At 39.2% G+C, this 25579-nt stretch overlaps 1 protein-coding gene across 1 annotated transcript; it reads left to right on the forward strand.

Moving 5' to 3' along the window:
• Nucleotides 1-900: 900 nt before the first annotated feature.
• LOC149072373 (uncharacterized) lies at nt 901-21807 on the forward strand. The gene is made up of 3 exons (XM_089246344.1): nt 901-1226; nt 9654-10431; nt 20609-21807. The coding sequence occupies exons 1-3, from the start codon at nt 1180-1182 to the stop codon at nt 20777-20779; spliced, it is 996 nt and encodes a 331-aa protein (XP_089102470.1). The 5' UTR covers nt 901-1179; the 3' UTR covers nt 20780-21807.
• The last annotated feature ends 3772 nt before the right edge of the window (nt 21808-25579 follow it).

A 25579-nucleotide genomic window follows, 5' to 3' on the forward strand; every position in this document is an offset into this window, starting at 1 on the left:
TAATTAATTTTAGAATGAAGAAAAATTCAGAGTTAATGAGTCTTCGATAGTTTGTAAGCCCCTGTTTGACTTGGCACCAGCCAAGACACCACCAAGCTTATTTTTTAAACGTTAACTGTTGGGGTTTTTGGCCCGCCAGCCTTTGGCCCACAAGCAAAGACAAAAAAAAGTTCACTCGTCGGCTAAGACCTACTGTTTTCCCAGAAATAATTATAATTTCCGTACAATGTTGAATGCCCTTTCTTCAAAGTGGCCCACCACTTTGAATTTCTTATAAAATGGACTGGACACCACACACACACACACTGTCGGTCCAACATTCCCGTCGGGTGCCACGAGAAGCACCACAGATCCATTTAAAATCATCTCTCGACAATCCCATTTCAATAACATTTCGGGTCCACGGTTCGACAGAAATAATCCAAACAGCCCAACTTCAACAATACCTAACCAAATAACATCAGAACTCTTCATATCAAACAATCACACAGTCCATTCTACTCACGTACCAAAACACACAAACAGGAAAACATAATATTTTTTTTTTAATTAAACCCTTGATTGTTATGTAAAGACTTAATCCACTTTCGATTTTTAATCCTCGTCGATATTTCTGAATATAAATCGATTTTCGAAGCTTAATTAACAATCGAAACCTCCTCGTTCATGATGATACATCCACCGAGATGCTAATTCTCTCCCTAAAGCACCACCTCAACCCTTTTTGGACCATACAAAAACCTCTGTTAGAGGAGAAAAGAAAAACCGTGGTTTTTTTCCCACAAATGTATAACACAGAATGAGAACCCGTTAGGTATGTGACGTCACGCTCGACTTATAAAAGTATTCGACCTAAACGTGTAAAAAAAAAACACAAAAAAAACGAGGGAAAAGAGGAATTGGGGCTCTATTTTATTTCTTCTGGGTATAACCGGCAATGCACTTTAAAACTCCATATCAGTGAATAGAGACTGTTTGTTGGTGTGTGGTATATCCCATCTATAACAACTCATTTTTCTTGTGCGCAAAACTCTCGGTTGATCGCTTTGTGAGTGGAAGACATCGGACATTGGAAATAAAAACCGAAACTCTCTCCACCCCCCCCATAACCGTACGTGATCTCGACTTGTGGTCAGCTGTCGCGTTTTTAACCCGGTGTCCACTACATCAGTGTTTATCATGGCTAAAATAGCTGCTGTCAGTTTGATCTTTTTAACGATCGGATGGTAAGTTGGAATAATTGGAACATTTAAGTTCAGGTGTTTGTGGAAAAAATTTTGAATGATTTTTACATATGATGAGGAATTTTTTGGTTTGTTTTTTTTTTTTGGAATTTTATATTTTGTATGATTTTACGGGTTCGGTATGTTGCCTTCTCGAGATAAAAAGTGATAGAAATAAATTGTGGGTGCATAAACTTTTTCGGGATATATCTGATAAATCCGTATAACAGCTGGGTGACATCTTCGAGGGCCTAGCCCCTTTCAGACCCGAGCATTAATTTCTTCAAATTTTCAATTTTTTTTGTAAAGAAATAATTCACTTTGTTCAAATTTTTTCAACCAAGATGATGCAGGGTGTATTCATCTTAACATACAAATTTTTTCCAGAATTTTATTGCTAAATTTAATGTAATAAATTGCACTTTTCCCGGAGACACTTTCTCCTAAAAGCCCTCTCAAAAAAACTCCTAAAAGTTCAACTTTAAGTTCTGCCCTCTGATGAAAGCCCTCAAAGTTCATATATTCACCGTATTTCTAACTTAAAACTTACACAAACCTTCTAGTCAGGGTCAAACCTTCTAGTCCCTGAGGTCAAAAGAAAAAATTCTACAGTGAGAAAAAGTGACCCACACATTTGTGTAACCAGGGTCTGTAAGGGATATAACAGCTGGATACTAGGCAAGCCTATTTATGGTTTTAAAGAAGGTCCTGGCAGGCTAACAAGGATGATCTTGTGTAGAAGCTGAATATGAAAATACAAATACAAAAAGCCACAACAGGCAAAATGCCCAACGAGGTGGCTGAAAAAAAAAGCCTAAAAATATGTGTGTCGAATATATTTCAACTCTCTATGGTCCATTCCCATAAAAACGTATTGAAAATTAAAAAAAAAAAATTTACGATGTAAATAGTGCTTTTAGCATATTTTTAATATATGAATTACATCAACGAATGTAATCAGCCATTTTTGAATTACATGAAAAATCTATTTACTTGATTAGAGTGGATTTTTTAATTAGCTTAAATGCTTAACTAAGGGTAAAATATAGAGTTTGCATTGATTTTAATGTTATCTATAAACAGATAAAATTTTGCTTAGCAAAGTTGAATAGTTTTTACAGGGCCGTAACTAGAATTTTTGCCGCCCGGGGGAAACGTGTGATTTCCTCTCCCCTACCCAAAAATTTGACATTCGATAATTTTATAACGGTGTTCTTTGTTTCCACCTAAAACTGCCGCTCCCCTAAATTTTGCCGCTCGGGGCAGTTGCCCCCTCTAATTACGGCCCTGGTTTTTACCTAGAATTTTATTTCCAATCTCCTCGATTTGGTATGATTTTATAAATCTTTGAACAAACGTAAGATTTCAGTAGCTCTCAAAAACAATCAATCCCTTTTTAGACTAAAAAATATATATATTATTGCACTTTTCTATAGCTATATTTCGTATTGAAATGAAACTGGAAGATATTCTTTATGAAATACCAAAAAAAATTGAGAAAAGAAATGTATAATACGGTTTTTGTTTTAACCATGTATTTTTCATGTATATTCAAATATACACGGGACCTAATGGGTTAATATGATGTGAATTTTTTTTGGAATTTCTCTCTATTTTGCATGATTTTACGTTATTGGTATTTTGTCTTCTCAAGATAAAAATTGATAAAATTTAATATATATATATATATAAGACATGTCCAAAATAATATAAACTCTTGAAGAAATACTGTTCAATATCTCACAGGGCACAAAATATGTGAAAATATCCTGGAAAATTTTATATATATATATATCTAATAAATCCTTATAAAAACTGAATTAGAATTAATCACCAGAGTGCATCGAGCACTCTGGGTGCTTCAGGGAGCACCATGGTGCTCGCGAGCAATAAGTTGAAGATGCCTGCTCTAGTAGACGACTCTAGACGATATATTGTAATTAGTATTAGAATTGTCTTAATCTGTATAATATATACAGTAAATTATGTTGGAGCTCTTATTTGGTTTCATACCAATCTCATTTCTCGTTCAATACCGTTGAATATAGGTCATGGTAGTCCAAGTCGATTTGTCATCCACCTGATTTACAGTACCAAAAACATTCCGAGGTTTTGTGAGTTCGAAATCCGCTCAGTCTTTGTCTAAATCTTTCTTAACCACAGAGATTATGAGAGAACCACTAGAGAGATTTTGCCAAGACGACCATACAAAAGCTATTGATTACAATTACTAATCTATATAATGCTTGGACTAGGTTTTTTCGGGCTAGGCTTGGTTCAAAGCAGGACCAAGACAAGTCCGAGTAACCTAGAGACTGATGCAGCCGCACCAGACCATGAAATGGGATTAAAATATGAGGCTATACGTATGAGAGGTTGAGAATCACAGTTGTCGGAATTACGCTATAAAAGTTTGATAAAAGTTCGTTCATAAAACTTGAAAAATGCAACCAATAGGCGGATCAGTTAAGTTCGCTCTCGCTCTAATGTAACAGATGTGCTTATTGGTAACATTTTTCAAGCATTTTTATCAAAGTTTTACAGTGTTATACTAGCCTAAGTCACTGGAGTACAACTTAGTAACATAAGCATAATAGAACGTAATAAAACGTTCTTTCCTCTGAAAGCTCATAAAAAATAGTTTTTCCTTGAACTGCTTTTTTGCTTTTAAGACACTTCGGAGTCTAAAGTGTTTTAGGCCGGGATTACACTATGAAAGTTTTAGGAAAGTTCTTTTATAAAACTTTAAATTGTAACCAATTTCAAGATTGAGCCACATTTGAGCGAATGTAACCAATAGGCTTATTGGTTTTTTTTCAAGTTTTGTAAAAGGTCTTTTATCAAACGTTTATAGTGTAATCCTGGCCTAAGATCACTTTGAGAGAGAGAGATTCTCAACCCCTCATATATTTCATTTTTCTTTTAGCTGCATAGCAAAGCCAGCCCTAGCTTGAAAATTCTGTTAATTTATAGATGAAAAAATATGAATCTTAAGAATTTTTAGCAAATAACCTACAGGCAAACAAGGGCCCCTCTAGGCAAGGGTTTTTGACGGGCTTCTAGAAGAAACTATTAAAAAGTTTCTGCATTGTTTTTCTAGTGTATTTATTCTGAATGAAGCTAAAGAATTATTAATTTTCTCTAGGCTGTAATAGTAACTATTAAAAATCTACCCTGTGATATTTTCCCTTCGGGGCCGGGGCACATATGCAGATAATGCACGGGGGGGGGGGCCACAAAATGGTAAGCCCGAGCCTGTTAATTACAGATACATGCGCCTCTTATAAGGAATCCAATGGTGTCGCTAAAAGTAAAAAAAAATGTTAATCTCAATAACTAATCATTCATCAATAACATTTGATTAGCTTTCAGATCATTAAAGGCTATTAGATTGTTATTTCTAGCTCAACGAAGGTTGCTCCAGCAGGTAAATAGGTCTCATTATTATTTCTTTTCCCATTTCTAAATTACCATTACTATTACATTGCGATGATGTATAGTAACTAGATATTTGGAAAAGATAGGTCCGTTTTTTGAACGGAATGCAATTTTGGATAAAGTTCGCTGAGGCTGAAAGGTGAGTGGCATCACATACTACACAAGTTTTTGCAGAAAATTACTAATCACTGATGTGAGACGCTATGTAAATGGGATGCTCAGTCATTCGCAAACATGGCGGCAATTTCAGCATGTGAGTGATTCTTTTCTAGTTACATTTCTTTTGGGTTTCCTTGAGATTTCTTAAAGACATGGTTCAGTTAAACAATCGACTGTATCTATCTACTTTTTTGGGCTGGATGCGGAAAAAAGGAAGTTGCAACAGAATGATGTGAATCTAATCCAGTGGTTCTCAACCTTTCCAAGCCCGGTGGGCCGGTTTCATTCATTTTTGTGAGTTGAAGGCTCGGTCAAACATACGACCAATGGAAAATGAATGAGAAAAATAAGACGGCTAATCACTCACGGCCCGGTATGAATGATATTGGAACCCGGTACCGAGCCGCGACCTGGCTGTTGAGAAACACTGATCTAATCTGATTTATTCCCTCTTCGCTTCCTTCGGACAATATTCGTTCAATATACTTCCAAACCAATCTGAAACACATCCCTTAGCCGCATCTTGCGGACCCTCGGGGTCCGCACTAATTTTTGAAAATCACTAGATTAGCATTAGACCAAGACAGCGTTTCTCAACCTATGGTCCGCAGACAAGAGGTGGCCCGCGACGAACGTACAGGTGGTCTGCAGGCAGACTTGATTATTTTAATTCTAATTAAATGAAAAATGTTTTTATTAGTATTAGTAATATTGTTATTGGTTCAGATAAAAATTAGACTTTCATATTTAAGGTTATCATATACCTAATAGAAGAAAATACTAGAAATCGCAATATTACACATGAACCAAAAAATGCAATTCATGACAAATTAGCTAGAATTGCTGAAGAGTCGAGAAATAAAGAACTGAAGCAAATCGCAGTAAACTAAAATGTATACTGAGCTGAAATGTAACTCAAATGTATCTCTCATTATTTCATGAGGAAAAAACAACGTACATCATCACTGGGGACCACTTTCATTACGGGAAACTGATCTGTAAAACGGCAAAATACGGGACAGTGCCAATTATCACCAAAAATGTTGCCATAAGTCGGCAAAATCACCGATTGTTGCTGAAATCGGTGAAAATTATGAATGAGTGGAAAAGTGAAGAACTACTGGGATTTCACAGTGAAGTGGAAAAAACGTTGAACATGACAAAATATGTAAGATCTAAGATGAGTATTTATATTTTTAGTCACATAATTTTTTATCACGGTATAATTTATATGTTATAAAAATTATCTTCATTCACCAGTTCAAGTAAGGATTACAAATTCGAACAAGCTTCGTTGAAAAAAACGGGACAATCGTACGAAATCGGAACGGACAAAAGCCAGGTAAAATACCGGTCACGCTACTCATGCTGTAAGTAAATTGTAAGTCGAATTGTCTCAGATATTTTACTGGCCTTTGGATTCAGAAAGCGTGAGAAACGCTGGACAAGAGATTCATTTCCCAGATACGATTGATTACGTACACACGGGCCTGGTTATTGGAAATATTGGGGGGGGGGGGGGGTTGAAAACCAATATTTCTATAGGTATCATGAAGATAATGGCAAATATTGGGGGGGGGGAGTGGGGCTCGGGCTTATGCGCTGGATAAAGTTTACGCCTATGACTGTAGATATTTATAATTGCATGTAATTATGCTGACCACGTGATTGTCAGCCGATCATTATATTATTTCAACTAGCTAAAGTTGTGATTTCTCAATGGTAAAATAACACTTTAGGGTGCTATTAGGGCTGTCGAGGCAAACAAAAAAATTCCTTTACCAAACTTCTAGTAAGTGCAATCCATCCTCAATTTAGCGACACCACCAAATTTCGAATCTTGTGTGAAGTATTATTTTCATATTTTAAATAGAAATTATACATATTTCTTTTACTATCTAATCTCATTACCATGACGCTCTTCGATCCACTTTGAGCCTCCCAGCCATGCCCGTGTCAGTCCCGGCTTCAAGTAGTCCCAGTGAGCTATTTTTTCTGATAAAACTGTAAAACTAAATCAGTACAATGATTCTTGATACCTTTGTAGCACTTTAGCGTGCGTTTAAAGACCGTTGAGGACAGGTTGGAAAACCCTGTTCTAAAGCGTTTCGATTCAGGACCTTTTCGTTAACTCAGCAGTTTGAAATAATGTAGTTTTCAATAGCTCCCGTTAGAAAACCTTGAAAATGATCTGATGGTAATCACTCTGTGACTAATTTACATCTATGAAAGATTCATCCGATTAATGTAACTCAGGAGACTCTTTTTCCTTTTCTTTTTTTCGAGCCGCGATCACAGACTATGCTCAACCTTAAAAGAAGAGCACTTGTATATTAACTCTGACGTATGTCCTAATTAAGACCAGTATAATGTATATTCTTGAGCAGGATATCGATCTAAACTTCGCGAGCATGAAATCCAGGACAAGCATCGAACACGTATGGGTGCTCATAAGCAAGAGGTTGAAGATGCCTTGAATAACCGATGTTACTAGTTATCCGAATCCGAGTGAATTTTCAGAGAAGATGCACGATTATCCAAGGGTTGGCAATTTCGTGTAGTCGAGAATATCCATTAAACTAAACTGAACCGAAACCAAACCTAAGCATATGGTCAAAGTATGTCAGTTACAATTAAAAGTGGAATTATCTTAAGTATGTCGGTTATGAAAATGTTTAAAAATAAATCTCAACTCCACATTCTTCTGGTTAAAAAAAAAAAAAGGGGGGGAGCCATTCGTGTATCCAAAAATTACCATAAGTCTGAGAGCTGGAAAAAGAAAATGGTGCTCATCAAGCGTTTCTTTGTATAGTGATTCCACGTCTAGCAACACCAGTAAAACCTGTGTGGCCCAGACGGAGGTGTTTGAAAAAGAGATACATAAAAACCTCATTACTTTCTACAGGAGGAGGAGGAGGAGAAGAAGAAAAAACAGACCAAAGAAAATTGATGGTTATCAATCCGCCGACATAATATGACCTACGAACCAAAGATCGCTCTTACGTCTCAATACACATCCTCAAGAACTCTACACGCTTCATTCTCTTTATGAAGCTGAAACACCGGCGAAGAACATGCAAATGAGGTCAATAGCAGAAGATATATTTTCGTTTCATCATTCTTTTTCACGCTTGTAATATAGAGCCTTCCCCAAAAGGTCAAAAGCCATAAAAACAGTCAATGACCAACACCTTGAAGAATGATATCGATGACACCACCCCTTTAAGAGATTATTCCGTTTGTTCGATTAACCCGACTAAACCATCCTCAAAAAAAAAATTGATGCCATGATGGATTCGTATGGATGATAATCCCACCTCTGGCGTCTTCAAGAGAAATTAGACCAGAGATTTGTTCGCACCCTGAAGGTAATATACGACCTTGTTGTTTTTCCGCTTTAATGCCTTGCGATCGTCAATTTGTTTTTGCAATATCTGGAATTTCTTGATACTAAAGATTCTTAGGTTACAGAATTAAAAAAGGGAAGTTAACCTCAAAGTTGTGCATGGCCTAAAATTCTTTTTGTACTACACAAATTTAATGTCTGTCCTCTTCAAAGAATATCTTCGCATGATTAGACATTCATAATAAAATACTTCCCCATTTTTGCCTATTCAGAATTATGGACACATTATTGTGGTTTCAACTCTTTACAAGGACGGCATCGGGCTATATGCTTCGTTGCTTTGTGTGACGTGTTACGAATACGCGATTAAAATCCGCTTACAGTGAAGAAAAGTACGATGTTTTATTGTTATGTATTTGAAAAAGAACATTTACTTATTTATGCAAATTATAGAACACATTTCAGTTTCCCTGCACGTTAAAATACAGTACTGTATATAGATTTTTTAAAGGAACTGGCGCTAAAAATAGCAAAGACAAAAAAATCTCAAATTTGACTTTGAATAGGATTTTATTATTGTTTTTCCCTGCATATAAAATATTTAATATAGAAACAGATTTTTTATGAGGAGATGCTAAATTTTATCGTCCACGCTCAGTGACGATCACCAATACGGTAGTGAGTTCTGTAGTTAGGTTTAAAAATAGATTGAAATGTACTATTACAGAGGAATGTTCTGCATATAGCCCTAAGAATAATATATTTTATTATTAAGATTCTTATAAAAATGGTATTCCCAAACGTTAATCATTTCTTGAGTATTTGAATGTGTCCTTGCCAAAAACATCACTTTCGTGAATAACAAGTACGTTTAGATACGATTCTGAGTAACACTGCCGCTCCAGTGATTCAATTGACGCATGACGTTATTTGGCCGACGGGAATTGCGGCCACCAGGATACTGCCAGGCTTTTATAGCTACCCATTAGTTCCGTATGCCATTACTATACGTCACACCACATTACGTTTATCGCTGTGTTTTGAGGTGGCCTGTTAATTGTTATTATCCGTGTCTCGCGATTCAAGTCGATCGGTGAGTCTCATAATTCTCGAGCAAAAGGGTATGACAATACTGTATATCTTATACGGGATACCTTTACTGCTTTACTAACTTCACAGCTATATAAAATGCTGTATTTTAATTTAAAACTATTTCAAAAGAGCATTGGTCTGGATCGTCGATCAGGGTATGGTTGAGGGTACCAAGTAACTACGATTACCTCATTCTATCCAGCAAAACAGCAGTATTGCGAATAGTCTGTTGCCTCATATAGTCAGTAGTGATGATTTCACGCTGATGTTGATTGACGAATAATGAAACTAGTGCATCCGATCATTTTTGTTATTTCCAATCATTATTGATTTAAAAAATAATAATACGGGGATTTTTTTCATGGTTATAATTTTATCCATTTCTGTGTTTGCAGCGTGCTGTCTCAGTACTATCCAGGATATATGAACCCGTATCAACCGAGAATGGTTCCACGCCCACATTATGCATATCTCCCACCGGCCCACTATATGCCACCACCGCCAGCTCCAATGGCTACTCATCCCGTAGGATCATACATGCGACCACCGATGCCTTTCAGTCCCCGAGTGCCACATCCGCATCCACATCCTCCACCACCACCACCACCACCAGTATTTGCTTACGCACCTCAGAACCACGTGTACTCCAGGATGCCATACGCACCGTCACCAAGTTACCAGCACAGCACGTACATGCGACACATGCAGCCGGCAATGTCCACTTACCAGCCGTCGTATCGCCCGCCGAAACCGCGGTTCCCTTTCCGTGGTGGGTACCAGCACGACAATGTCGCAGCGTACAGTCAACATAACTCGAAGTCATCTTTCTTCTCGAAGATCAAACCGTTCCTCTTTGGACAAACCGAACCAAAGAGCCATCCTCATCATCCTTACTACCCGAACTATTTTCATCCTCATGTTTTCACGCCCAACAGACCACTTCATAACAAACCACATCACCACAGCTATCATTACCAGCATCATCACCATCAACAAGGGCATCATGGATCCAAATTCCCCCAATCTCCTGCCATGGGACAATATATGACACAGGAGCATTCTTGCTCGTGTTCCCTCCACGTTAGTGATCTCATCGTGTACAAACACACGGACATGAGAGCTTCATATTCGTGTTCGGACCTAACGGACTGCAAGTCTTTCTGCACGAACTTGGTAAGTCTCTCAATTTTCAAACTATTATTGTGGAATGCTCAATGAAAATGAAAAGAAAAATACATGGTGTAATTAACCTGATGGTCAGAACTGTAAGGGCTGATAGAAACTCGCCAAAACAAACAACTTCCACCACACAATATGGGGTCGAAAAGCAACCGGAGAGCCACAAGAGGGCGCCTGGATGATGAAAATGGAGAACCCAGTAAAGATTAATAATAAAGAATTTATATTATTAAAACTCTACAACAAATGCTCACGTGAGCGACCATCAGCTGCAATACAGGTGTCTTATCGACGACGGACAGTAGCTACAGTGTTGCCAACAGTCAAAAAATTTTCCAACCAGATTCTTCATCCAAAACAACTAGAAATCGGACTTAAATTAGATAGGTATTTTTTCTAACTAAATGGTCGAGAAAAGAACAGATCGAGTTGGGAAATAACCAAGTTGGCCACACTGAGCAGCTGAATGACTGATTTTGAGAAAGGCGATGTTTCATCCACTCCAGAGACAGCGCCCTCTCACGGCCCGCCGCTTGCTTTCCGACCCCCACATTGTGTGGCGAAAGTTGCTTGTTTTGGCGAGTTTTATCATCCCTTACAGTTCTGACCATCAGTTACACCCTGTTATACCTGAGACCTTTACATGGTAAACATGACCACTTGAAACTTTCGCGATGTAATATTAAGAATCGAATCTGAACAGTCGAACCGTATCGCATTTACGCCTGACCTTGTCCTTCAGTAACTTTCAAACAAACGTACGCTTTCGCGAATCGACACTCTTCGCACACACGTTCCAACTAAAGTGTCTAGACGTGTAATTAGATTTGTCACGCGGGTTGAAACACAATCTAGTTTTTATTATGTAGATAAAAAAACCCAATTCAGCATTAAAGAAGATTTTCTGCTGAAGTGTATCGGATCCACATGAAATCGCGACGAAAACTTCCCGTTCTCACCACTAGCCAAATTACTGTGTGGTTGGATCTCTCAACTCACTGGGGCGCAGTAACGAGTATGTGAAACCGTTGTTTTCCTCACTTTTTTACGACACAGCAAAACAAAAAAGGGCAAGGTTTTGACCACACAAGACGTTGGATACACATCTTGAAGCAAAGTTAATGGTTATGAAGAGTGAGAGTCAGCGTCATTATGCCACTTCTCTAAAACAGTGATTCTCAACCTGGGGCGCCTTATGGTCCCCTTGCGCTTCTGGGATATTCTAAGGAGGCCATGGGTGAATATCAGATGAAAAGGGAGTCACGACAAGTAGTGAAGGGTGGCTACTCGCAGAAAGATATGATGGAATAAAGCTAAAAAGTGAAATATGGAGGGAAAAATGCCACTATTTTCAGAATACGGCAGAGACGTCCATAGAAAAAGGACCACGTGTCCCCAAGTGGATATGGCTTTGGAGTATTCGTACCCATAGGGAGCCTACATGATGAGATCTGGTACTGCACTATGATTTCCGAGTAAGCTCTGTTGCGGTTCTTCTAGCTAAGTATAGGGCCCCCTGAATATCACTTTGCCCGGGGGCCCATGATCAGGGACGGGCTTAAGTATTTTGCGGCCCGGTGCAACAAAAATTTGCGGCCCCTATTAACAGGGGTTTTCCAATACCCCAGGGTGTCCATGGGTACTCTGGTGTCCGAGAACGACTGCAAAACTCCTTCGTAGTCATAAAAAATGCCATTTGGCAATAAATATGGACAAAAGTGTCCGCTTCCCAGTGAAAAAAATTGCAATTGGGCCCACAGGCACTCGAAGATTTGGGTCTCTCAGGGCTAGAAACCGTTTATCTACCCACGCCCTTAACCTTAGAGGTTCTCTATCGTGGACTGAATTTTAAGTTATTGCTTTGCTGAGAAGTTGAAGTCAAAATGTAATCAAAACATTTTTATCCCCTTTTGCGGCCCGGTGCGGCCGCACCCTTCGCACCTGCCTAAGTCCGGCCCTGCCCATGATGGTGAGACGGACATGCATGGAAGCCCCACAAGAAGGAAACGCACTGAGCTCTAGCCTAGGGTAGGTGTGGACCCATAGTGCAAGGAGGGGTGATTTAATGTGTAGATTCCTTTGATCGTCCTATATTTTACACAGACCTATTTTTCCCATATAATTCGGCTCTTGGGAGGGATGATCACCGACACTCCCCCTTCTGGATCCATGCCTGGCCCCAGGGTCACAGAGATTGATCTTATTTACAAACTTTCTGTTCATTATAAATTTAGTTTTGAATAAATTCAATTCAATATAAGTAGAAAGGTGTCTCACTCCTGTATGAAGGTAGGGGGCCTTGGGTAAGACAAAAGGAGGGGAAAATATAGGGCTATGGGATAAAAAAGGTTAAGAACCACTGATCTGCAATGTCTGTCGATGTGGATCCAGGACGATGTGGTTGGAGGGGCGAATTGTGTGAGTCAGTTTGATCATCCCGTATTTTACGAAAGAAAAATTTCCCATGTTATGGATTCCCCCGTATCCATACCTGAACGAAGGCAGCTTCGAAGAATGGAGTGGAGGCAAGCATTTTCAGCTACGAATTGAGTGGGCAGGCACACGCAACTGCAGATGGGTCGAGGCAGATATCTTTAGCAGCTGATGAAGCAGAGATAAACATCTTATGCTTCAAATGGAGCGAAGGTAGATATCTTCAGCTACGAATGAAGCGAAGGCAGACATCTTCAGCTGCATGGTAGTGGAGGCAGGCGGATCCAGGGCGATGAGTCGGAGAAGTGACTTATTGTGTAGGGGGCAGGGATTCTCACTTTTTCGCACCTTTCTCTAATCAGCGCTTATCCGCGGCTCCCCAGAGCAGTTAAACAAAGAATTTCTTCAAAAAAATCTTTGTCTGCGCCTCTGACAAAGGTTGGAGACGCACCAGGGTGCCGCGGTGCACAGTTTGAAAACCCTTGGTGTAGGAAAGGGGGGGGGGCATCGGAGCATCCCGTATTTTACGGTGCAGACAAATTTTCCCTATATTATTCGGCTCTTGGGAGGGGCGATCGCCCTAATTGACCCCCCCCCCTTCCTCCCTCTGGATCCGTGCTCGTCGTTTGACAGCTTATGAACTCATTCCCTTTAAAAAATGAAACAAAGACGAATGTGGGTAAAGAAGAGAAGGTAATGAGAAGTTGCTCAACAAAAAGTGATTGTAATGAGCTTTTTTTACGCGAAAATGTAGATATCTCCAGAAAGTAAATCTAGGGCACCAAATGAGCCGGCATCAGAAATTTCAAATTACAGAAGTATAATCATCTTCCTTTGCGTAACTAAATACTCTCGTTCATTTTTTTTTTTTTACCCAAGAATAGACGTCTCAGGTAAGAGAGATATAAACACAAGAGCAATTACTTCATTTTCCCAGAGGCAAGATTCTTTCTTCACCGAAACATGAAAAAAAAAGCGCTAGAGGCAGGCTTCTCTGCAGTGCATCAAGTTAAAGAGTCGTTTAAGGTGACATCTGGGAGCTATTTGCAACGATCCAGTAGGCAAGGTCCAGGATGGGAATTACTTTGGTAATCATTGTTTCATCCTCTTTGTGGAAATGGCGGGGGGGGGGGGAGGAAATATTTTTCGATTTACGGCAGTCTGCGCAACTACAGTATCTCCAACGTCGTGATGGGACACCGACAGAATCCTTAGCAATTAAGAACGTGTTCATCCCAGATATCCGCTGCTTGAGTAAACTCGTTCATCTATCGCTGCTCGTCATTGAAAAAATGTAATCTCTGCAAATGATTGGCAGTTTCGACAGTTTTTCTCATGTTAATCTGATAGTGATAATGACTATCCCAAAATTAGTTTATCAATTAGACTTTTGTTTTTAAATCATTATCGGCGAGGCATGAACGGAGTTGTGTTTCCACCACCGGCCAGTCTTTCAACAGAGGGGGTGTATGGATTTTATATTGTTCCTTTTCAATTTATGGTTCGTTTTGGATCACATTCCACCGACTACCTAACCAATATGTTCCGGAGAACCAGGGGGAGGGGGTCCAAGGGCTACCTCAAATCATTGCTTTAGGTCAGTGTTATCAATGAGCATTCATTTGATGACCTTTGATCAAAAGCTGAGGAAACCAAGAACCCCCGGTCCTGTGTAAAAGTTGTTCATTATATTTTAATTACAAAATTTATTCATACGTGCAAATTAAGACGCACATCACGTGGACCCCCCTAGTTCCCCCCTCTTTTGAACCCACGGGGGACCCCGGGTTTAACCGAGAACTGATGCACTTGTAGTAAGTATAAGCAAAGTCCAGGATGGGAACTACTTTGGTAATCACTGTTTCGTCCTCTTTTTGGAAATGGAGGGAAAGAAAATATTTTTCGATTCATGGCAGCGTGCGTAACTACAGTACCTCCCACGTCGTGATGGGACACCGACAGACTCCTTAGCAATTAAGGACGTGTTCATCCTAGATATCCGTTGCCTGAGTAAACTCATTCAGCTATTGGAATTAAATAATATAATCCCTGCAAATGTCACTGGCAGTTTCGCCAGTTTTTCTTATGTTAATCTGATAGTGATAATGATTATCCTGAAATTAGTTTTATCAATCGGGCTTTTGTTTTTAAATCATTATCGACGAGGCATGAGCAGAGTTCTTTTCATCACCGAACAGTTTGTAGGCTTCACCTGAGTGGCTTGGTGGTAAAATGTTCGTCTAGGTTACTGTGACGGATACCGTCAGTTCCCAGGTTCAAACCGGTGGAGGAATATAGATAACGGCATTTTCCCTAACGAGCTTCAGGCGACCAGCGATAAATGGCGCGCCTTCATTTCCAACCGAACTGTGCGTGGTAGCAAGAGTCGAAAATCGTTTTTTCTTGTCTTGCCAAGAAATAAAAGTAAAGACGTGCACCTTTGAGCCATTCTGTTGATAATTATAGAAACCTCATGAACAGCTCACATGTTTAGGAGTTGCTTAGAAACATCAGTGCCGAAACGAGCTCAAAATATAAAATTCATTTACTTGAAAAATATAAGAAACTCATGTTGCTTTTTTGAGTGCAACACTGGCAAATAAACGGTTAAATCATAGTTTTCCAAACTTTTTGTTCCATCGCCCCCTTCTTCAGAGAAATTTTTTCTCTCATCGCCCCCAACTCAAGCGTACCTATAAGATCATATATTATACCCGTAGCTTCTATCGCCGCCCCCCCCCCTTGAATCTTTCCATCGCCCACTTTGGGAAACACTGAGTTAAAGGGTTAAATATTGCTAATATAAGGGATCCTGGCGGCACAGATTTCGGTACCAACTAAGAGTTCATTGCTGACCACAAATAAACGCGAACGAAATCTCAAACGTATCTTCAAGCTGAATCATTGCGTTTTATATATTTCTCTCTGCCCTGTATTGTTTGAGTTGCTTGACCATGCTCAAACTGTCCGACCGCGGAATCAATCACACAATCGATCATCGGATCGAGTTCAAACACTTTTCTTATTATAGATATTTTTAAACCTTCTTCTCTCTCTCAAAGAAAAAAAAAAGCCCTTTTACATGACAGAGGTAACCAGCCCTTGAATGAAACGCGTGATGCTTTCACCGATGGAGTTGTATGTTGTGTGGGTGTGCAATGTCCAAGAAGAAAAAAAAACGAAACAAAATCCGACCCAGATAAATCTCTTCGCTTTCTAACCGAAGAAGATACCTTCAAGTTCAGCACGTTAACATGATACGCGTCGTGAACACAAACGCGTCAGGTGAAAAATATATATAAAAAAAAAACCAGATTTACGAAGCAAATACCAGTTCGAAATAGAAGAAAAAGGAGACAAAAAACACATGTGCGATACTTATACGTCTTCTTTTGTAGAAAAATGCTCTCAAAGGAAGGGTATTCCAACACAAAAGAAATATATAATAAGGAAAAACACTTCAATATTTTTGCTAAAAGAACTAGAATGAATTGTCTGATTCGTTTCAATTTCACCCTGGTACAGGATAAGCTAACGTCACTGATTTTTGGAATCCTTTCAATGTAGCACAATTGTTACTCACACTTCAACTTTTATTGTAATTTTGTGTGTATTTTTAACAAGTAAATCAGCCACTTACGGTTTCTGAAGTGAATGGAGCGAGCAGTGGCCTAATAAGATAGAATTAATGACAATGAGAAAAACCTAATTGTAGGCTACATCATAATCACCATTTGTCATCAGTTACAAATTATCTCAAGCTGATTAGAACTGAAGAAGGCAGTCAATATAGCTGTGAAAGTTTAAAGTGTTCTATTATATTTGATTGACTTTATAGTGCCCGGGGGATACATACGGATTTGAGGACATTTTTAAACAAAAATACAAGTACAAAGGCCACAACAGGCAAATTGCCCAACGAGGTGGCTGAAAAAAAAAATGCTCATAAAAATTTGGATGCCAAAAATACCCAAAATATAGCAACCCAATATAAAATCAAACGAGGGACCCGAGTTCGACTCCCGGTAGTGGCAGAGATGAGTTTTTTCCTTCCTTAAAAATCAACATCTCAAAAAATAATTATCTTCTCAACATCCAGTTTATCTTGCATTAACAAGTGGAGAGCGACATCATGTCATATAATAAGTAATACTATACAAGCTGTCCCAAATTCTTTGCACAGCGGATATCTACGTAACCGTTGACTTTCGAAACATACTTTCAATTACAGAAAGTTTTCAAATGACGTGCAGTTACTTAAAATCTCAAAATTTGTTTGAGTGTTCATACACATGAAAAAAATAAAGAAATTAACTTTTTATACAGTCCCCGTGTGCCTCAAAAACCCAATTAGAAAGTTGCTGCGCTGTCTCTCCCGATGCCATTTTAAAAATTCCACGTTTCTTAGTGCAATATTCGCTTAGATATTCTAATTAGAAAAACGGAGGAAATTTGGAAAAAAACAATTCTAAAAGCGGAAAACCCGTTTTACCCGTATTTAACGCGATTTTTTTCAAAATTTCTTCCGTTTTTCGAATATTTTAGTGAGTATTGCACTTATAAACGTGGAATTTATTTGTTGGCCTTAGAAGACTCAGGGCAACAACAACATTCTAATTGAGTTTTTGAGCACACGGAGACTGTATAAATAAATAATTTCTTTATTTTTTTATGTATACGACCCCTCTAACAAATTTTCAGATTTTAACTGCACGTCATTTACAAACTTTTTGTAACTGAAAATATGTTTGTAAAGCCAACGGTTACAGAGATATACGTAAAAAAAAATTATGTGGTTGTCTTAATCTAAGTATGTATAGGTTCTCGATTTATCCCACTATGTTTATCATACTTCTTTTTAAACGTGTCAGTTGTGTTAGAATTCACATTCTCTGGAGGTAGGCTATTCCATTTATTAATATCCTGTTAGAGAAAAACTCCATGTAATACACCGCAATCATGAATTGTCCTTTACTAAATGATACTGTTTGTCCCCTTGTCGAAGGAATGGATTGACGGTATATTAATAACTCATGGTCCATTCAATACATCCCATGGAAAATTTTAAATACTTTGATCATATCCCCCAAGGCTGTGCCAGGGTAGGCCCATGCGTTAGGACGGCACTGACGATAAGCATATTTTAGGACGTTTAGGAACAGCTGACTATTGGCAATAGCAAATACGGGAAATACTAGACAGTGTGATGATATCTAATAAAACTCATACAGCCACAGGATAAATCCAAGCCAACTCATCGTCCTCCATTAATGAGCAGTGTGACGTCAGTATTATCTCTACAGATATAACAGCTGTCCCCTACGGAATTTTTTTAATGATTAGACGTCACATTGAATACAAAACTGGTGTTTCCACTCTCGATGAGCGCCCTTGGGATTTTTCAAGGCGTCCTAAAATCAAATTGGATTAAAAATGACGACACAATACACTTTAACCAATCAGCTCAAGGGCGGGCTTATCTGAAATCCGTAGAGCACCATACTTGCTACGGCTTTCTGATAGATAAGTTTATTATCATTCGTCGGTTGACATTTCTTCCCGCGTCTCTGTTAATAGTTTTGATTGGTTAATGACTGACGTCATCAACGGTTAAAATTGCTCCGACAGAATTCTAAAGTCCCAATCCAGGCTAAGTGTGACGTCCGTATTATCACTGTACCCAATAGCTGTTTCTCTGTCCCAGTAGTTTCCAAAGTGTGAGTCGCGGCTCCTAGGGGCGTCACCAATTACTGTCAGGGGCGGCGCGTTGATATTGATGGTCAGTTTTTCGGAAATCCTTCCCGCAGAATATAGGATCTGGTGACAACAAAATATCTGACCGGCATTCACTTATTAAAGTGCCTCCAGTGCCGTCTTAACGCATGGGCCCACACAAACACCCCGGGGGGGGGGGGGCGGGAAGGCTCAAGTGTAGCGAGAGCCTCGTGAAAATGAAATCTGCTCAAATTTTTGACAGCATGTAAATTGGGTAGCAGGCATTTCTAGCCAGGCAGGAAACGGTGCTATCTAAGACTATTGTTCTTTTTCTTTGTTAGACTATTGTGGGAAGCCGCACGGGTGCCGGAATGTGTGTTCAGAGTGCATGGGTGAACCTAACGAGTTGTCGAGTTGCGCTTGTTTCGTGCTCGTGCTGCCATCTGTCTTCCATTTTCTGAAGTTAAAATGGAAATGCTTGAATTTTCATGTTATGTCGGTATCGTGTTGTAAGTCTTCCTGCTCTCTGCGGTGAGACTTTTTCAAATGGGAGATCGGCTCGCATTCGCGCCTCGAAGGTGGAAAACCGCAGAAAACCAACTTCAGCTGACCACCACTATGCCGTCAACGGGGTTCGAAAATGGATCTTCATAACGAGAGTCCAGCTCGGTGCTCACACGACCGCACAGCGGCCAAACCACTGCCCTTTCCGGTGTTTTTTATGATTAGGCGTCACTTTGAACAACAAAACCGGTTTTGCGGCTACAAGATGAAGGACGATAAGTCCACTCGTCTCTCTAGGCGCCTTACTGAATTCATGCCTTGGTGAATAAAATTAAAGTGATTTTTCACTGTGTACAGGGTGTCCTGTAAGTGCTAATGTGGCCTTTAAGTCATCAAACGTTCATCGTAGAGGTATAGTTTCAATTTAAAAAATGCTCAAAATGTGTTCAAAAATCACCCTGTACCAGTTTTGAGAGTGAAAATACAGTGTGTAGCAAAATAAAAAATCTAAATTTTTATACGATCCCATTATCCCGTAACTTCCGATTAGGAAGTTGTTGCTCTGTCTCTCATGAGGCTAACAAAAATAATCCAAATTTCTATGTGCATTGGAATAGAAAAAGAATATTAACTGAGATATCTCTGAATGCGAAAATCGGAGAAAGTTGGGAAAGAACAACAAAAAAGTATATGCAGTTCTTTCCCAACTTTTCTCGGATTTGAGATTCAAATATCTCAACGAATATTGCAGTTAAAAACATGGGATGATTTTCGTTATGCTCAGAAGAAACAGGGCAACAACTTTTTAATTCGAAATTAGAAGACAAGAGGACCGTATAAAAATTTAGATTTTTATTTTTATTTTGTGACACACTGTATTTCTACTCTCAAAACTGGTACAGGGTGATTTTTGAACACATTTTGAGCATTTTTTAAATTGAAACTATACCTCTACGACGAACGGTTGATGAGATAGCGGCCGCATTAGTACTTACAGGATTATTAGTACAAGTAATATAATTAATAACATACAGGGTGTTCTGTAAGTCCTAATTCGGTTTCTATCTCATCAACCGTTCCTCGTAGAGCTATGGTTCCAATATAAAAAAAATCCTCGGAATGCGTACAGAAATCACCCTGTATCAGTTTCGAGAGTGAGAATACAGTGTGTTACAAAGTAAAAAAAATCTAAATTTCTATGTGGTCCACTTGTCCAGACGAGGCAACAACTTCCTAATTGGAAGTTACGAAATAGTGGGATCGTATAAAAATTTAAATTTTTTTTTATTTTGCTACACACTGTATTTTCACTCTCAAAACCGGTACAGGGTGATCTTTGAACCCATTTTGAGCATTTTTTAAATTGGAACCATACCTCTACGACGGACAGTTGATGGGATAAAGGACGAATTAGGACTTACAGAACACCCTGTATAATACAAACATGAAAGATGTAATTTTAGATCTTTGTGTTGTTATAAATTGACTCAGACTAAATTGCTTGCCATTTGGATTTCAGTTCAGCAGTGAAGACCTCCGAGCACAGACAAGAGCCGATGCATGCCTACTCATGGGACAAGATGGATCTTGGCCGTGGTTCAGGAGAGATCAAGTCTGTGGTGATTTCGGACTTAAGAACGATACCAAGCTATCGGTAGACCTTTGTTGTAAGGATCTTCAAGCCTGCTGAGTTTTTATGCAATGTTCACGTTATATGTGAACTGGAGAACGATATTCCCGTTGTGTATATACGCATACAGGTTGTCCTGTAAGTGCTAATGCGGCCTTTATCTCATCAATCGTCCGTCCTATAGGTATGATGATTCCAGTTTAGAAAATGCTCAAAATGTGCGGAAAAATCACTCCGTACCAGTTTTGAGAGTGAAAGTACAATGTGTTACAGATAAAGAAATCTAAATTTTTAGATGGTCCCCCCGTCCTCTAACTTCGAATTAGAAAGTTGTTGCTCTGTATCTCTTAAGGCCAATAGAAAAAAAAATCAATGTTTCTAACTGCAATATTCGCTAAGATATGTGAATTCAAAAATTGGACAAAAAATTATGAAAGAACAGATAAAACTAACGGACAAAGCTCCTTTACCCCTCATTTATGCTGTACTTTCCCAACTTTTCTCCGATTTTTGAATTCGAATATCTCAGCTAATATTGCACTTAAAAACTTTGGCCTCAGGAGAGACAGCGCAACAACTTTCTGATTGGAAGTTAGAGGACGGGGGGGGGGGCGTATAAAAATTTAGATTTCATATTTTGTCACACACTGTATTTTAAACTTTCGAAACTGGTGCAGAGTAATTTTTGAAAGCCTTTGAGCATTTTTCAAATTGAAACTATATCTCTACGACAGACGCTTGATGAGATAAAGGCCGTATTAGCTCTTACAGGACACCCTGTATACTGTATGCGACGCGTACTATGTTAATAATTTCATGTGCAATCCATTTTTATTTTTTTTTGTTGCGAAGCCATATTGTTGGATTTCACGACGTTTTTTCCTAGATGATTCATCTATGCATCATATGAACACTAAGACCAAAGTTAACCTCAGGATCGTGTTGAAACACTAGATTTAGTGTTGATTGCGATTTTACAGTCAGGTTACGGTACCAATGCGACGTGTATAATGAAAACAAAAAAGGAGTGTAATTTGAAGCATTGTAAATTTTTGTGCATTTTATACAATAAAAACTTATTGGGTTTATTGTCATTTATTTATTTCCAATAGGTTACTTTTCGTCAACTTATACACACTTCATCACACATTTTTTTAAGAGCCTTTTCTATAATTTATTTAAACACTATCTAACTCGGGGCAACCCAAAATCAACAACATCATCAACTTAGCGACCAATCTCGGTGTAGTTTTAATTTAAATTTTCTTATTAAATATTTCTGGTTAATGAAATGTTCATTTTTTGTAAATTAGAGAAACCAGTTCATGGTACCTTAACAAGCGGGCCAAGGGCCCCCGAATGAAACAGAGGGCTCCAAATTATTGAAAGCTTCCACTAATTCTGAAAAATTATTTTCTTTCAAAAAAACTGAAAATTTCATTAGTTCCGGAATTACTAATTTCATGAGTTTTCTGGAATTCATTCTGATTTACTCATTCTTTCATTAATTTTAGAATAAATTTTAAATATTCATCAATTCTGGAACCGTGTTTTGGTCTCTTTCATCAAATTCAATTCGTCAAAGGTCCCAAAAAATGCTAGGGTCCCAGCCCAAGTCGCTAAAGCGCGAAGTGTTAAGACGCCCCTGAAACCAGTGGTGCTACAAATGGATTTATTACCGGATTGGTAGTGGATTCATACGACCCATCTCAGGACTAAGTCCCTGTGACCCAAGTTTGGGTCGTGACCTGTAGGCTTAGAACCCCCCATCTAAATGGATAGGGGTCATTGCGCTCGTATACAAAAAAGCCGAACTTTTCTTTAATTAGTTGATGTTCGAAGGAACGTGATATAAATGTCAGGGTACCTACATTTTTGTGACGATCCTGGTAGCAGAAGCATTCGCAGAGAAGAGGAGCCCTTTGTTTGTCAAAAAAATGAAAGTATCCAAAGAGAAGAGTAATGCATCAATCACAGAATCAGATATGAATGTGGAAAGCATCTCACACAGTTTTCAGGATATGAACATAGGGCATGCTGGTTTCCGATTCTGCAAGTGTGGTGCCGTTGTTGAATGGCTAAAAACCTGATTTTCAGGTTCTCTTAACCGATCCGTAACGGCGCCGACTCGCAGAATCGAAAACCAGCGTGCACTATGTTTGCACCCTTATACGGTATTATATGTTTCAGTAGCCTGTAGGACTTATCGATTTTTTTTTTCAATTTAATCATCTTTGAATGCTAACTGACTGTTTGCTCAAACTGATCGGCGAACCATGGCAAAAAGCTTCGAGGGCCATGCGTTGAAGTTCCGTGTCCTAATCACTGCTAAAGATATGCTTTTAAGCCAATTTGTAGGATATTATATCGTAGGAGTAAACATTGTCCAATGGAATCTTTTATACTTACAATACATCCAGATCAACGTATTGGAGAAGCCATTAGAAATAGCCTCTATTTGCCGTATGTATACATTGTATTTCGATTGGTAAATATAAAAATACACGTATGGAGCAAACAGAGATCAGTCGCATGTTTGCAGTCCATTAGCATCATTGATCATTTTGCTATTTGTCGGAATGAGATTTGACTCCCCAAATATAAGTCACAACAATTGGGAAGTCATCTCTGAGCGCAAACATAGTCATCGCTGTTAATCGGGTGTAATGGCGTCGGAATCGGAACCCTTGAAAATACTTTACGGGATGGTAAGTATATTTTAAATAAAACTCATTTATCTTTTAATTGATGCTCCATTTCAGTCAACCCTCGGTTTACGAAATTAAGTCGTTTCCGACGTTCGTTCGTAAATCGAATTGTTCGCAAACCGAAATCATTTGTCCCATAGGAATCAATGTAAACTCAATTAATCTGTTCCCGGGACTCCGAAGACTTCCAGTGTGAACGTTTATAACAGCTCCCGTGCATAACCAATAGTAATCAAAAAACCAACACTGGAAAATTATCATAATTCGAAAGAGATGAAATGCAAACGGAATAAAAACGATACTAGGCCAAAAAGTCGGGTTTCATGAATACTGTGTATGTATGAAACTTGAATCAGTGTCAAAGTTCTCAAAATCTCCACTCACAACACTATCTGGCTACAAAATATACTGCAAGCCAAACTGATGGTTCTGTAGGACACTTACTGCCAAGCTTTGTAAACAGGGCCGGATAAACCATCAAAATAAACACGTGCTTAGAGCATCAGGATAAAAGGGGGCACTCAAATAAATGATTAAATAATACATTTTTTTAATGTAAAATTTTTCCCAACATCAATCATCCGGTAGAAAATCCTAAAATTTCAGGAGCATAAAGGAGAATAGAGGGGTCTAGTATCCCAGGCGCTGGACCAAGAAGGGCGCTGAGTTTACCATTTTCCCGTTAAAAATTACGGGGAGGGGGCGCCAAAATAGATACAGATTCTCCCAAGTGACTGAGTAAATTTTCGTTTCTAGTTGCGACCCTAAGGGTGACACAAAAACAGAGGAACTAAGTCAATTACGAACAAGAACTCGTGATAATTCTTAGGTTTAGTGTTGAGATTTCGCTAAATTTGCATAAAGTAAGCCCAGAGCAGTCTCAACAGCGTCACAGTCCCCCCCCCCCCCGGGCAAAACAAACAAAGTTTTTTGAGGTCCCCTTACCTAGCTATAAATACCCCTGCCCTACAATTTACATATTTACTCTCCCCAAAATTCTAGCCAGATAAAATTGTCATGGAGGCCTCGCCGGCACTTGAGGCTACAGAGCCGTAGCATCATAGGTTTCGAGTGAAATGATTTTTCTGAACACCCCAACTTAAAAATACCTACTTACCAATTTATTGTGCATACGTATTCTCGAAAATTGTAAACAGACCTAATTGTCATGAGGCCTCGTTAAGGTAAAAAGTAAACGGGGGGGGGGGGGGGGAAGGGAGCACCTAAATCACTTGAGTGCTTAGGGACTTCATAAAGGCTGATCCGGCCATGGCCCCCACATCCTGGAGTAGAGCCCTAGGCTGGGATCTTTTGCGGGTCCCCCGACCAGACTTTCACTTTATAGCGTGAAAAACAAAAAATAATGAAAATCATCCCGGGCCCCAGGGCTAGAGCCTTGCCAGCCCACCCCTTGTGGGGGCCATGGATCCGGCCCGAATCTTTTTTTTTTGTTGTTCGCAAACCGAGACGTTCGTAAACCGAGGGTTGTCTATATGGGAACATAAATTCTCATCTCCGTATTTATGACGTTTAGCTGAATCCTCAACATTTCATTGGCTCATCCGAGATACTGCTGTGTTGAGGTACGTGCAATATTGATGTACGGCGGTGTTTCTCGAACTGTGCGTCGCGGCTCCTAGGGGGCGACGCCAACATTTGTCAGGGGGAGGGGTGTCACGACGAACTGGAAATATTGATGTGTGTATCTATCTTATGCTTTTAAGTGGTTCGTTTATGAAAGTACAATATACAGGGTATTGAAAGAAAATTTGCTCTGTCGTCCAGGGCCAGAGTCAATTTTGACAACCCCCTCCCCGTAATTTTGAACGGAAAAACAGCAGCAAATTCTGCGCCCCCTTTTTTTTAGGGATCTATTAAAAGTCTAGGCTGTCACCTCCTTGAGTCCCACCGCCCTGGTGCGCCGCAGTCCCTGCCAACAGAGCCTGTGCCACATCCCTGGGCTACAAAATTTGCTGCATTTTTATTGTGGCACGACCCACATGCCTCCCTTCCCCTGCGTACGCATCTGCCTCAAACAATACTATATTTTACATCAAGGGTGCAACCTTTACGAGAGTGCGAGCCACTTCATTGGTTTGAAAACGTATCGTGAGCCATTTAATTGATGTGGAAGTGCTCTGTGGGCCGTTGC

This window comes from Pholcus phalangioides, unplaced genomic scaffold (assembly GCF_987345545.1).
Source record: "Pholcus phalangioides strain wild (caught in Gottingen) unplaced genomic scaffold, Ppha-v1.0 ptg000017l_1, whole genome shotgun sequence".
NCBI classification, from domain to species: Eukaryota; Metazoa; Arthropoda; class Arachnida; order Araneae; family Pholcidae; genus Pholcus; species Pholcus phalangioides.

What these genes read in the sequence shown, in the direction of transcription:
- LOC149072373 (XM_089246344.1), top strand. Translation starts at nt 1,180, where the DNA reads ATGGCTAAAATAGCTGCTGTCAGTTTGATCTTTTTAACGATCGGATG. An exon ending in ATCTTTTTAACGATCGGATG is followed by an intron (nt 1,227 to 9,653) that starts GTAAGTTGGAAT and finishes CTGTGTTTGCAG; the next exon opens with CGTGCTGTCTCAGTACTATC. An exon ending in AGTCTTTCTGCACGAACTTG is followed by an intron (nt 10,432 to 20,608) that starts GTAAGTCTCTCA and finishes TTTGGATTTCAG; the next exon opens with TTCAGCAGTGAAGACCTCCG.